Genomic DNA, 14,286 nt, shown 5'->3' on the forward strand with positions numbered 1-14,286 from the left:
GTTCTTTTCTCAATATTTACAGGAGAATTCAATCCAGGAAGGATCCAAGCATTCATGTCCTGCAAATCACCACAGATAATGGCGTAAAGAATGTCAATCACATTTACTGTTACTCTACAGAATAACCTCAGGGACTCAGAAAATAAAGTTTTTCAGGTATGAGATCCTGTTATTTAGGTTACACACAGTCTGAGAAAAATCATATTCCATCGAGCACAGGACTAGTATCTACCACCTAAGGTCCATGAATCAGTAATAAGTTATTTGCTTAATTGAAAATAAATATTTGAGGGATATTGATAACATACACCATTGATTAAGTTAAAAGCTTATGTCAATATAAGACATTTGATATTATAAATAAGCAGCACATGTATGCCTGATGTTATTCTGCAAATGATCAATACAATACATTTTAAGTGGATCAGGAATCAGCTAAGAAATGGATTTCAAGAAATAAGTGTGAATCATCAACTAGTTGCAGTGTTGCTAGTAAGGTCCTCACAGGACCAGTAAATTTTTAGTCACTGATTAAAGATACCACTGTGAATAATGCTAGCTTAACAAAGACTGAAATGTGGACGAGCAGTAATGTTGGAGAAGAGCAACTCTCCAATAAGCACAGTACAATCAAATAATACTCTTCAATGAGCCACTGCAAGGTCATATCTCTAGAAGCAGCAGAAGCAGAGTACAAAGATTTTTATAGGCCAGTTTCAGAAAGACTTGGATATATAGTAGTTCTGAATTGCCTGATGAACTAAGTAAAAAAGGAAAAACAATGCTTCCTCCAGAAAATAAAAACAAACAAAAACACCATTAGAAGCAGGCATTGCCCACTTCTGAGATGTTGAAAAAACAGTTCAGACAAGCAATAGGTGAAGAGCACAGTTAGCTTTTAAGGAATATTTTCCAGCCTGTGTTCTTTCAAGGAATGGAATAACTACATGAGATACAGCTACAAACAAGATGGAGAAAGCAAGTGCAGTATGAATTCCAGCCAAGTAGAAGCTGAGGTTGGCGAGTGGGTCAGAGTGTGTCCTATTCAGAACTGAAATAAGGTCCCAAACAATACCACTGCTTGAACACTATATGAAGATTACTTTAGTAATATTCATGTTAAAATTCAAGCAACTTAATAATTTTGAGCACAGAGACTAACTGGGAAGTAAAATGATTTCTTGGTTATATAGATAGTTGCATGGAAAAATCTTACTGGTTACTTCTGGACTTTCAGTCTACTTATTCATAAATTCCTTAAATCTGCTCCACTGTCTGGTTGCTTACCTCACACTGATGAAGCAGCTACCAATACTAAAGTCTTACCAGTCTAACTTCAGAGAGAACTGCATTAAGGGATAAAGGATTGAACTCAAAAGATGCTGTGTATTTATTTATTTGGTACTCAGTAGTATCTTCAAATTGTTTTTTCTGATATAGGATTAAGAGAGATTAATTCAGCATTTCTTTGCACATCATGTAAACAGCCAGTTCAAGTAAGCTTCTAATTACTCTTTTACCTAGGGTATCAGGTTACAGAATGCATGGGGGGGGAGGGTGGAACCCAACAAAAACCAAACCATCAGAAATTCTTACTTTGAAATAAGTTTATTTGACCTCTAAAGAAACACGAAGTGAGGTATTACAGGGAGGCTTTGGATTCACTTTAAACAGGAAGTCAAAGGAGGGGAGAGGGGTGGGGGGTGGGGAAAAATCAAACCAGAAGAGAACTTTTACATTTCAGTGGCAGTCAACATAGTAGGATGTACTGATGTTACGCTGCTTAGGCTTGAGAAGGTTATGTATTTGTTTTGCCCTGCACCCAATCTACTTGTACTAGAATACCAGGTACTGAAGAACCTTGGCAGGCTGTGCCATTGCTCGCACAAACAATGCACAAAACCCCCAAGAAACTGTGGCATTAAGGTGAATGGTCTCCCCAAAGAGCAGAACCAGGTATTAACACATACCTGTTCTTAAGCATTGTATAGGGAGGCAGACCGAGTGTGAAACATCTGCTCGTTCTCGTTCAGAGCATCAGAGTCCCTATTTCCTTCTGAAACTGCTGGAGCAGAAGCACTAGGAAAGGTACTGGGCATAGCATGAAGTGGCATGAAAGACAGTCCTGTCCCACCCGTGCCCACCCCAAACCCTTCTGTAACACAGTCCTCTGAATGGCTGTTTAACCTTTCACTGCACTGCTTTAACTTTTCCTGACACGTTAGAAAGTATTTATTCAGTCTCCAGCAGATAGATCACATATCTATGAATCCCTTTTAACTAGACAAGGACTATTGCCAAATGGTCTCTGGAGTAGATTACTTTTCAGGTGATCTATTCTACATTAAATTATGAGCAACTTCAAGTATCAAGAAACTATTCTCTCCTTTTCAGCTTTTCCATGAAACAGTTTTCCTTCCACCTCTGGTAGTTCAAAGACATAGCTGACGTATACCTGGAGCCAGAATCCACTGACAGAGGAGAGTTCTGCATATCACAAGCCAAACACCACTGTACGCATTTTTGTTCTTTTTTTCCCCTACGCTGAGTCAACATCCTCAGCTTTATATATAGTTAAGAGGTAGAAGGCCCTAGGAGTGAATATGTTGCCTCCTTAAATATTATTGTAGTTTCCCCATTTAAAAACAAAACAAAACAAAAAACCCAACAAAAGCCAACACCATACCAACTGTACTATTTCAATAATAATCAGGTTGGAAAGACACTATTGAGCAAACAAGCTCATGAATCCCGATGTCACATCAAGTAGAATAAGAAAACCTGAGGGAGGAGAAATGGAATTGCTGGAAGCTCATGGAAGCATCAGAGGGATTGCTACAGCTTCTGATCTGAAAGCAATACATCAGGAAGCACTAAATCAAGCACAACTCTACTGCTTCTGTATCAGTCTTCCATTAAGAGAAATTAAATGCTTTAGAGCACTGAAGAATCACAGAAAGTGTAAGGCTGTTCAAAATGTTCTTAAAAGTAAGAAGAAAAATGTATTTACTAAAAGGAACAATGCATGCCAGTTATTTAAATGCTGTTTGTTATCCAGTCTTTCTCCAACTGCCAAAAGGTTGTGTTCCCCTCCCAGTGCTATTTCATCTATAGGCACAACCCAAATCAATATGAACTTGAAATTAAATTCTGTTCAACAAACCAAAGCCATAGAAATTCACATGAAAGAAGGGTGGTTGGTTGTTTTTTGTGCTCCGCCTCCCCCACCAAAGACTGTGAGAAAATACTATAAAGAATTTCAGATTTCTGTTTTTCTTTCAAAATGTTAAATCAAAGTAACATCAACTACTCAATCTGAACCAGAATTATTGTCCTGTAGATCCCATCTGTTTTCCTTCACGGAAATATTTTCAAGGGATAAATGCAAAACAGTTTGAACCGCTACTGTTCTGCATTAAGCCATGCTCACAAGTCAGTAGACCCAATGAATAGAAGGATCTGAAAGTCACCTTAAGTTATAGCCAATCCTTAATGCAGTTTTCCTGCTTGTTTATGCATGACTAGGTTGCAGAGCTTGACACATAACCACAGTATACTTGTAGTGTACTACAAGGCTCTTAAGCACAGCTGAAGCAGAAAAACTTATCTTGTACACATTGAGGATTTTTTTCTTTGTTCAGTTTTTAGTATTAGATGATTAAATGATTGGGAGAAAACAGACACATTATGAGACATGAATACCTTCCACAGCATCTTGCCATTTAGAAAAGAAAAAATACTTTTTTTTTTTTTTTTTTAATTTAAAAACCCCAAAACCTCTTTAACCATACCTTTACAGATTATGAACTGGTTACTTCTGCAGATGTCCTTTATACAAATTATTATATTCTTCTGGATCTTAGGTTTTTAGTTTGTGTAAGAACATAAAAAAAAGAAGTATGTCTTTGCAAAGGCTGGCACATGTTAGAAGCACTTAGTATCTTGTTCATCTCTCTCACAGAGAGTGAATTAGACAAGTGCAGCAAGCTCAGAACAAGCAGAAGATAACACCGTAAGTCTATTTTGTAATTCAAACATCTAGTGAGTCAAAGGATGAAAATAAAACCAATCTTGTTACGGAATCCATTAGACTTGCCCTGTTCTTAGAAAGCTTTAAGCCTATGAGATACACCAGCATATAATCCAACCACATACTCCTTAAGGCTTGTTTAACTCACCTAGACTCCTCATGGCTATCTACTGTGTTTTACAAGAACTTCACTGGCAGCATGTGTGCACGCACAGACATGTGTGTGTGTATCTCTATCTGAAAAAGTGTCATCTGGAATAGAAAACTATTCTTCAGTCAACATGAAATTAATTCAAGCATGTGAAATATGAACGAGTCCTCTCATTGAAGAAAAAAGCAACTTGCTTCTGTTGTAGCTTAGTCCTCCACATGAGGCTTTCAAGAAAATAAAGATGATTATTAGGAAGGCACTGCCTAACACCATGCAGTGCATTCTGCGTTTGCTTCAAGATCCAGAATGACTAATTCTCCATAATTAAGAGAATTGTACCATAACAGAGTTGGTAATGTCTCCAGCAATGTTTGCGACAGTTTTCAATAAAAGATTAAATCGCTTAATATAAATCTCACTTGCACAGAAGAATAAGGACCCATGATCATCCACATTTTGGGCAGTTTAGCATAGCCTTCATTCTTCATGATGGAAACATAAAACTCTTTCTATCCATTTTGATCCACATATGACAAGTTAAATACATGTAATATCCACTGTATTAAAAAGTATGTATTTTCAAATAATAAAACAGAGGGATTGGGAGTGGGGAAACAATACCCACAGAGACTGAGGACTCAATTTATTGTCAGGTTTTTATTAGAGATGTTTTCAGCCTGCTATTTATCTCCAATGCATGCACTAACCCAAATCACACAAGGAATGTTCTCCTTTTCTGCAGCTTCTGAAGAACAACTAGATAATTTGCTGGAATTAACTGCTGAGAAGAGCTTCCTTTTTGCCCTTTATAGGAATGAAGTCTTCTTAAGAGAAACTGTCAAAATTGTATTGCCTAGCATAGAGAAAGTGAAAGACTTTTCAATTCTTTTTCTTATTGTTTAAATACTTGGGGGGGGGGGGGGCTTCATACTTTTGAACAGCTTTATAAGCTCCAAAATGCATGTTGTTCGCACATGATGTTATCTTTAACTTTATTTTAGCTAAGAATTCACAGTATAGAATTTAAAATACAACCTCGATCTGACTTACTACAGTAATAGTGTTTTGAGAAAGAATAATTTATTATTCTTGAAACCTAACAATACTTGAAATGTAAGTGGAATTTATAATTCTTCAAACTTAAGTTTAAAACCAAACAAAAGTAAAATACCAGATTTTGAGGAAGAAATTAAAGTTTGACTTCAAAGAGACCTTATCAGTTAAGATCTTCCACTACAGGTGACTGATGTTATGCCTTATGTTACAGTCATTAACTGGCAGGTTTTCTTCTTGGATTTTTTGATCCTTTGCATGTGAAAACAAAGAAAAATTAAATATTTTCTTAAATACTTTTTATCTATTCTAGTCCCAAACAGTATGTCCTTCCTTCTTCATACAGCTTATCCAGTGAGGCTTTAAGTCCTTAAACTTTTATTCAATATTCATGTGCAGACAAATCATGAGAGACAGGAGTTTCACATAGAGTTATACAGTGCTGCAGGGATAACATGAAACATTGCTAGTCAGTATACTTAATGCTCATTCACTCTTGGAAAAGGCATAAATATGATGTGCATAGGCCAGGTAGGAAGCTGCATTTCTTGCAGAGCCTGCACTCCTGGGTATTTAAAAAGCGAAAAACCAAACCACCCAGCCTTATTGATTTATGATATTATCAGTCAAAAGAAAACATACAAAATTTAAAAAAAACTAAAACAGTTCTGTCAGACAGTTTTAAGTAATGGCACAGTAGGACAAGTTTCTGCCCAGAAAGTGAAAGATGTGTTGATGACTGCAGCACAACAAATAGCTCACAGGGTTGAGCAACCACACAAGGCTGTAAATCTTAACCATAATTGGATGATTTTAACTATCTACAAAAGGCTGCTTTTATTAAGAACATAGTAAGTAATAACTACTGACATACATTTTCCATCTCTAAAAATAGATCTGCATCTTCAGTGAAAGACAGCTTTAGATTTCTTTTGGACCGTGGCACCAGTCAACAGGCTGAATAACATCTGCTCTGTGCTTCATTTTACTAATTTGTTCAACCCACCAAGCATCTACTCTACAAAGAGCATTACAAAAGATCCAAACCACACAGAATTTAAGAAAACACCAAAAGGTATGGTCAAGACTTCCCCAATGTAAAAATGGTAACTCAGAAATTTCTATCCTTTCTATTGGAGGGTAAGCAACAGCTCTGTTATCTTACTTACACCATTTTGTTTCTCTACTATTGTTCAGAAGTCCGTGGAGAAGAATCATTTCCATGTCATTCAGTGAAAGCAAAGTGTTCCTAGAACAGGCTATCAAATAGGTTAAATTTAGTAAGCAGAGGGAAGGCCAGGTTTCCCCCACAGCTCAACGAGGCTGTTGGATTAAAAAGAAAAGAAGAAAGATTTTTTAAAAAATTAATTCAACTGTCTAAGCTCAAATGGTACCTGACTTGAAAAGTAAGTTGAAGGAAGCCATGACTCTAGGGAAAAGAAAACCCTACAAGCAGTAAATATTTCCCCAAATTTGTATAGTTTCACTGTGTAAAAGATGCTAAAATGGAAAAAAAAAACCCAACCCACAATATAAGTATAATTTATACAGTGTTCTTGGAGAGTGAAAAAATCTCATAAGATTCAGTTAAGGAATGCCAAAGGGCTGGCAGGGAAGGAAATATGGGGTATGGGATTGGGCAGTGGAAAGGGATGAACACGGGAACAAAGTATCAAACTGTATTTCTTCTAAACTGGGGCAGGGCGGGGAAGGCATGGGGAAAGAGAAAACAAGTGTACAAATCCCAAAGTTTTATATACTCTTTAAAATTTCTGCAGTCAAGAAGTTACAGTGGTAATGGGAGCTTAAAAAGACAAAGAAGATATTAGCATAGCTTGCTTAATTAAGACACTATGTTACGATAAGCATTTGTGGAATACACACCAATATGCAAAACTTGCCTAATAACTGAAAGTTCATATTGCCTAAGTAACAGCTGCAGAAGCCACCCTCGCTCAGCAGTTAGAGCCTCCCAGCACTGTGTGCTGGTTTTGGCTGGGATAATTTTCTTCCCAGTAGCTAGTATGGGGCTGTGTTTTGGATTTGTGCTGGAAACAGTGTTGATAACACAGGGATGTGTTAGTTACTGCTGAGCAGTGCTTACCCAGAGCCGAGGCTTTTTCTGCTTCTCACCCCACCCCACCAGTGAGGAGGCTGGGGGGGGCACAAGGAGTTGGGAGGGGACACAGCCGGGACAGCTGACCCCGACTGACCCAAGGGATATCCCAGACCATACGATGTCATGCTCAGCATATAAAGCTGGGGGAAGAAGGAGGAAGGAGGGGACATTTGGAGCGATGGTGTTTGTCTTCCCAAGTCACCGTTAGGCGTGATGGAGCCCTGCTTTCCTGGAGATGGCTGAACACCTGCCTGCCCATGGGAAGTGGGGAATAGATTCCTTGCTTTGCTTGCGCACACGGCTTTTTCTTTACCAGTTAAACTGTCTTTATGTCAACCCACGAGTTTTCTCACTTTTACTCTTCCAATTCTCTCCCCCATCCCACTGTGAGGAAGGTGAGTGAGAGGCTGTGTGGTGCTTAGTTGCTGGCTGGGTTTAAACCATGACACACTACTACACATAACATAGAATAGAACAAAAAAGGTGTATTTTTTTCCTTAAAAGTGATTAAAAAATAAGCAAAATTAATCAACGAACTGAAATCGGAACAGCTAAACATGGGCCAAATGCAATTAGTCAGTAATCTACAGAATAAAGAAAAGCTAAGTGTTGTAAATCAGGGATCACTTTCAGTACGCTTAAAAAATGCCCAGAGAACTAATTCCAACATGTCCTGATGACTTCCGCCTACTGGTTTCCTCATCTGCAAGGCATGCATATACACTTCAATGTGATGGCATAAGTTACAACAAAACCAGAAGAGCATTTGGAAAGATATGCGAATGATCCAAAGGATTAGGGATTATAAAACCCATTTACTTTATTACATTGGTCGGTATTTGCAGCCCATTATCTCAAAGTCCTAAAAATATCTGTTCCTATCAATTTTATATCCATTATCTACATGCTTGTACTACCTGGCTATAGGGATCCTAAATCTACCAACACAAACCAACAAGTTTTTTTGTAAAGACGAGATAGGCATATACAGGATGCAACAAGAAGATGCAACACCCTGGAACACAAGCAGCAGTGCCCAGATCAGTTACGGACCAGGGAGGGCATCATCTCTGGTGGTAAGAGGAAAAACACCCCAAGCACACAGCCTTATGCAGGCACAAGCAAAGTATCAGCACATCAAGCTAAACTAAATTCAGGTATTTATCAATAAGCATGAGTTGGCACTATATAAAAGTTAGTTATTTTTAAAATAAGATTTATTAAGTTTAATTTTAATACTTAAAATTGGTTTGGGGATTATAAACTTAAGGGTTTGCTGATGCAGCATACATAAATAACACACTGCAATTTTAGTCTGAAAGCCACTGTCAGAGCAGAAATCCTTTTGCAACACAGTGTAATTCTGACAACAGTCAACAGGTGCGTAGTTAAGAAAATAAAAAACTGTAGTAAAGCATTATGTTTGTTATACACCTCTGAGCTTTCAGGGATCTACAGCTTAGAAACTCCCCAAGGTTGACAAGGCATTTTTGTGTTTGATTTCCATTAATTCAGGGGAACTGTGTTTCTTTGTATGTTTTATACACTTTTGTGTATAAACATCATCAAATATGTCTAAATTTCACTACCAAGTCAATACTTAAATATCATGTAAGCAGCTACAGGATCTTTTAAAGGAAGAAAACTACTATCTCCATTTTCCCTCCCTCAATCCCTATATCATTACTTTCAGTTTCTGTTGAACAGAAAAGCTTTTCCTCCCAGCACTTTCAGTTTCAGTTTAGCAGGGAAGTGCAAAAGAATGAGTTCTACTTGAGAAAGTCATCCAAAGTTAGGACAGCAACCAGGAGTCAGGGGAAACAGAAAAAACAGGAGCCAGAGGAAACTAGAAGAGAACAGCTAACTAGGAAAAAAAATTATTTCTATTTATGGCTTACTTCAACATTACATGAGCCTTAATTATACCACAATGGTTAGCACTTTGTTTAGAGCCAATCCCCCTTCACCCCACTTACTCCCAAAATAGTTTAAAATACAAGACTGGAAATGAGAATTTAAATTGCTTCTACAAAGTGATTTGTAATGCTTGTACAGCTTCTAGGAAATCAGCAACTAAACAGTCTTGTAGAAGAGAGTATCTGCAGTTCTCTGGAAAAAAAAGACCAAACAGAAAACAAGACAGAAACCAAAGCTACAAGACTCTGACCAAGCCCTGTAAATCTGTGCAATAAATATGGACGCTTAAAAAAAATTCCCATCTCAAGGTTAGCAAAAGCATCCTAAGAATTCTGCACAGATTAACATTTTCACTTATAAAAATAAAAGGAAATAAAACCCCGCCAATAATACAGTGCACATTAATCAATTCAAGGTTTCCAGTCCTTTCTCCTAAACAAGAAACAGCCAATTGCGGTAGAAAGCAAATTTCCATTTTGTGTGGGTTCATCTTCTTGCAGAAGAAAAACAAACCAACCAACTCAAACCATGTTTGCTGTCACTCCAGTGCACCAGGAAAGCCCCCGCATTACAGTTACAGCCACCTGATACAGATACACCTATTTGTGGGAGGCACACACAGAGCTGTTCTCAAGGACTTACCACACACCCCCCTTTTCACAACTACTGGTTATGACAAAACATGTTAAGTGTTTCTAAATGTAGGTTAGAGGGGAGCGTCAAAACATCATGTGCAGCATGAGACATTAATCGGGGGGAAGCTGTGACAGGTAAGAACATGTTCTTAGAGAGCTATTTACGAACATATGCTAAAAAAAGCCTTTGAGACTTCGTAATATTTTGGTAACTTATATGCATAGCTCATCACAAAGCTGATTGTTTTCATTTGACATAATAAAAGGAGAATTAGTGTGCTTTTAGGCAAAGGTTATTTTCAAGCATTTATAGAAGCTTCTCTTCTAATATACTACTTATTTAGAGACTCTAGAGATTATTAATGTTCTTATACTAGTGCACTTATCTGTATATCCTTTTCATATCTAGTTGTAGCTCCTTAAAATATACAGTGTTTTCCTCTAAAATTTCAATAATATCCTCTAAACTTGCCCCAGTTCATGTACAAGACATACAGGGACAAACCAAATCAAAGCTATTATTTACAAACTTGTATTTAAAAAAACAGAAAGAAACAAAGCCCACACCAATGCTGTTGCTCAACTTTGTTTATTCTGTGACAGTGCTCTGCTGTCACTGCATTCACCATTTCTCCGCTGCTATGGATTTCCTCCATGTTGATCTACAAAAATATTCCTCCTCTCTCTAGCAAAGGTACGCTTTTTAGGTTCACTCTCCCAGGAAGACCTTAGGGACAGGGATCAAGTTATTTACCACAAGAAGCGCTGTAAAATATCAAGCCGATAATATTCTTTGATCTAAAAGACCTCTGCATGCATCCCAAGTCTTTTCCTCTGTGCAAGACTGAAAACGATTACCTTGTGCAATGCAATTTTGCTTTACTCTTTCTCTGACAAATAAACCCTTCCCCATTCTAAATATTTTCCTCTTAACTAGAGCAGAATTTCTACTTCTTTGCAAACAGCAACACAAAGCACCTGCAGCTCTCCCTACACCCAAATCAAACATTTATGTCAGGCCCTGATCAGCCAGGGCTGAAACAATAATCCAGCATTTCCTCCCTGCGATACAGAGAGCAACAGAGTATTTTCTGACTATGACACAGATTTAATACAAAATTCAACACAGAGAGTCTTGGGAGTGTTGAGTGTCTTTCAGGGTGCCAAGGGTCAGAGATGGTTTATTTTTCAAATTGCATTGTTTCTGAGCAGGTGCCTACTGCTCTGGTTTACTATGACAACCGCCCATGTTATAGACTACATGCAGTACCTATTTGTTAGGATCCTTTTGTTCAAGCAATTACATTCCTCTCTAGAGGAAGGTCACCAACCAGTACCTTTGCCTTCTGGTAGCCATATTGGTCACAACATATCTTCAGGTGTTACAGGAAGAAAAACCTTTTTAAAATACACTTTTTTAATGGAATATTTTAAATTTTAGAGTTAAATACTGGTATCAGAAGAAACATTTTACAAAGAGTATTATTAATTCCATGGAGTAGGAATTACATCTTCTTTCTCTTTCCTTTTACTGGCTGTACTGGTATCCTACAGGCTGGTATTTTATGGGAAATAATAAAGCCCATTATTTGTTTTTTAGAATTGGAGCACTACAGTTCTCACAAACATTGCTTATACCTTTTGTACACTGCTGTATTTCATATTTTGTCCTCCCGTCACCCACCAACAGGAATGAAGGAATCCAATAACATGGAAACCCAGCTTTATAAAGACAGACGTAAGACTACCCAAAATCTGGAAGACACACAGATAAGCACCAAAACTCCGTACCACGCAACTTTATGAAAACACGCAAAGCAAGCTAATGCAAAAGCAAATCGGTATTGCCACGCTAACAGAAAACAGAGATTTATGACCACAGCTAAGAGGCCAAACAAGCCCTCTGCCCAGACCATAAAAAAAAAAGCCCTGCAGTATGACTGTTCTGTTTCCTGCAGGAAATGAGATGCTTGTATTAGATACCCCTGTGGTTTTCATACTGTAAATGTATCAGCTGGTACAAATCCTCCGGAGAGGACTATTAACTAATGCTTAGAAAGAGCAGTGGCAATAGCAGACCGCAGGTAGCACCTCAGAGGAGAGGGGACAAAAGCTGACAAGTCATCCCTAAAAAAATTTGAGGGCCAGCAGCTGAAGAACACATCTGCTAGTAGAGGCGATGTCTGCAAGGACTATACGTACATACCTACAGCCGCTTATTTCCCCTTACACCGCTCGCTGCTTCTTTAAATAAGGAGCCTATTGCTCATCAGCACTCCTCTCCCGTAGGAGCCACAAGCCCCCACTGTCGCTCCTCAGCAGACCGTCCCTGGTTACACACGGCGGAGGAGGACCATCCACAGGCTCTACACATCTCATGCATGGCCATTTTTCCTCCTTGCTACTGTGGGTTTGTTGCGGGGTTGTTTTTTTGTTGTTGGTGGTGGTTTTTTTTAATGCTTCCGAGTTGCTCGGGCGGTAGGACGACCAACTTCTGGCCGAGGCGGCCCCCCCGCCCGGGGCAGGGCTCCCCTCCCCCGGAAGACCCCGGGGCTGCCCCATCCGCATCGCTCCCGCCCGGCGGCCTGGGTGGAGCCGCTCGCCCTCGCAGGACAAGCGCCCCTCGTGTTATCCATTGCAAAGCCACTGCCAGGGCCAGAAGGGGGGAGGAGGGCCGGGGGGGGGGGGGGGGGGGAGGTGGGAGGTATAAACCTGTCTGGGGGAGAGCCCGGTGGACGGAGGCGGGGGGGGGGCGGCAGCGGGGAGACAAAGGAGCGATGGAGGGCGCCCACGGAAAACGGGGGAAGCCGGGGAGGGGGCGCTGCCGGGGAGCCCCGCGGGGCACCTGCCCGCCCCGGCACGCGCCCCGCACAGGCACACGCACACTGCTCCACGCACACACACACACACGCGCGCGTACCCAGCAGCAGCAGGCGGTGCGTCTGCTTGTACTCCCGCTTCTGCTCCTTGAGCGCCCGGTCGATGCTCTTGCTGACTTTCCTCGCCTCCTTCTCCGCCTCCCTCTCCTCCAGGCGCAGCTTCTCCCAGGGTCTCTGCAGCGCCGGCGGCTGGTGCAGCGCCTGCTGCCGCGCCGCCGCCTTCCCCCCGCCGCCGGGGCCGCCGGCCTTGGGCAGAGGCGGCCGCTCGGGGGCCGCCCCGTTACCGCCGCCGTTCTGCAGCAGCAGCGGCGGCCCGTCCGCCTCCCCGCCGGGCTTACCGCCGGGCCGAAGCGGGGCGCCGAGGGGCTGCGGCTGCGGGGCGGCATGAGGCTCCGCCGGCGCTTCGGGCTCCGAGGCGGCGCCGGCGCTGGAGATGGAGCCGCCGGCGTCGCCGAAGAGCCGCGGGCGCAGGCTGTAGCAGAGCCCCATGGCTCGGTGCCCCCGCCGGGGACGGGCTCTGGCGCGGCGGCGTTGGCCTCAACGCTTCCCGCCGGCCCTACGCGCCGGGGAGGGGGCGCCGCGGAGCCCCTCACGGCCCCGCTGGGCCATCTTGCATTTTCCTCCCCGGGCGGCGGCAACGGCTCCTCAGCGCCGATCACCTGACACCCAGCCGCCACCGCCGGGTCCACCTTACCGTAAATACCCCAGCGCCAGCCCACCGCGCAGCGCTGGCCGCCGGCGGGGGAAGGGCGGGGGCACGCCGCCCGCGCCGCCACACAGGCGCACACACGTTCGCAGCCCACCGCTCCCCCCCCCCCCCCCGCCCTCAGCCGGCGCCGCCGTCCCCTCACGCCACCCCGCCCCATGGCCGCCTTCCCCCGCTGAGGGGGCGAGGGGCTCCCAGCCTGGAGCCCCCTCAGCGCGGACCCTCGCCCCCTCGCTGCCTACAGCACCCGCCCTCCCTGCTTCCTCCCTCAGGGAAGGGCCATCGCGCCCAGGCCTAAGCCCCTGAGGGGCAACCTCATCCCCCGGCACCCTCGGGGAGGAGCCGAGACCCCTCGCAGAGAGGGACCCCTGAGGGTGACAGCGACCCGGGGAGAGGCCGAGGCAGCCCCCGGCCAGCCTTCACAGCTACAACGCGGTTTTTCAGCCCCTGTACACACAGGCGGCTTCTCGCCTACGCGCTGACTAACGGTGCCGTGGGAGGAAGGCTTTGGGTGCGACGGTAGGAGAAAAATAATAGGCGACGTTCGGGTTCGCTCGCTCAGTCGGCGTTGGCGACAGTAGTACTCCAGCAAGCGTGCCGCTGTGGGCCATGGAGGGAAGGCTGGTGCTTGAAGTCAGCCAGTGCGAAGGCAGTGGCAGCCCTCCTCACGAGAAGTGCCAGACAAATTCAGGTTACGCCGAGTGCGTCTCCAGTGGGCTCTCCTTCTGCTTTGTCCACCTCCACGTTCGTTGTAGTCTCAGCAGTTATTCTACTATAATGTTTCATAAAACTGTAA

General features: G+C 42.8%; 1 protein-coding gene across 1 annotated transcript in view; it reads right to left on the reverse strand.

Annotated features, from left to right (window-relative positions):
* The window catches only part of GNAL (G protein subunit alpha L), a 195,700-nt gene extending 182,267 nt beyond the window's left edge, over positions 1-13,433 (reverse strand). The window contains exon 1 of the mRNA XM_069778948.1: positions 12,826-13,433. Within this exon, the coding sequence (XP_069635049.1) occupies positions 12,826-13,273 (448 nt within the window). The 5' untranslated portion in view covers positions 13,274-13,433. The remainder of the gene's footprint in view (positions 1-12,825) is intronic.
* Positions 13,434-14,286: the final 853 nt, after the last annotated feature.

This window comes from Haliaeetus albicilla, chromosome 3, assembly GCF_947461875.1.
Source record: "Haliaeetus albicilla chromosome 3, bHalAlb1.1, whole genome shotgun sequence".
Classification (NCBI taxonomy): domain Eukaryota; kingdom Metazoa; phylum Chordata; class Aves; order Accipitriformes; family Accipitridae; genus Haliaeetus; species Haliaeetus albicilla.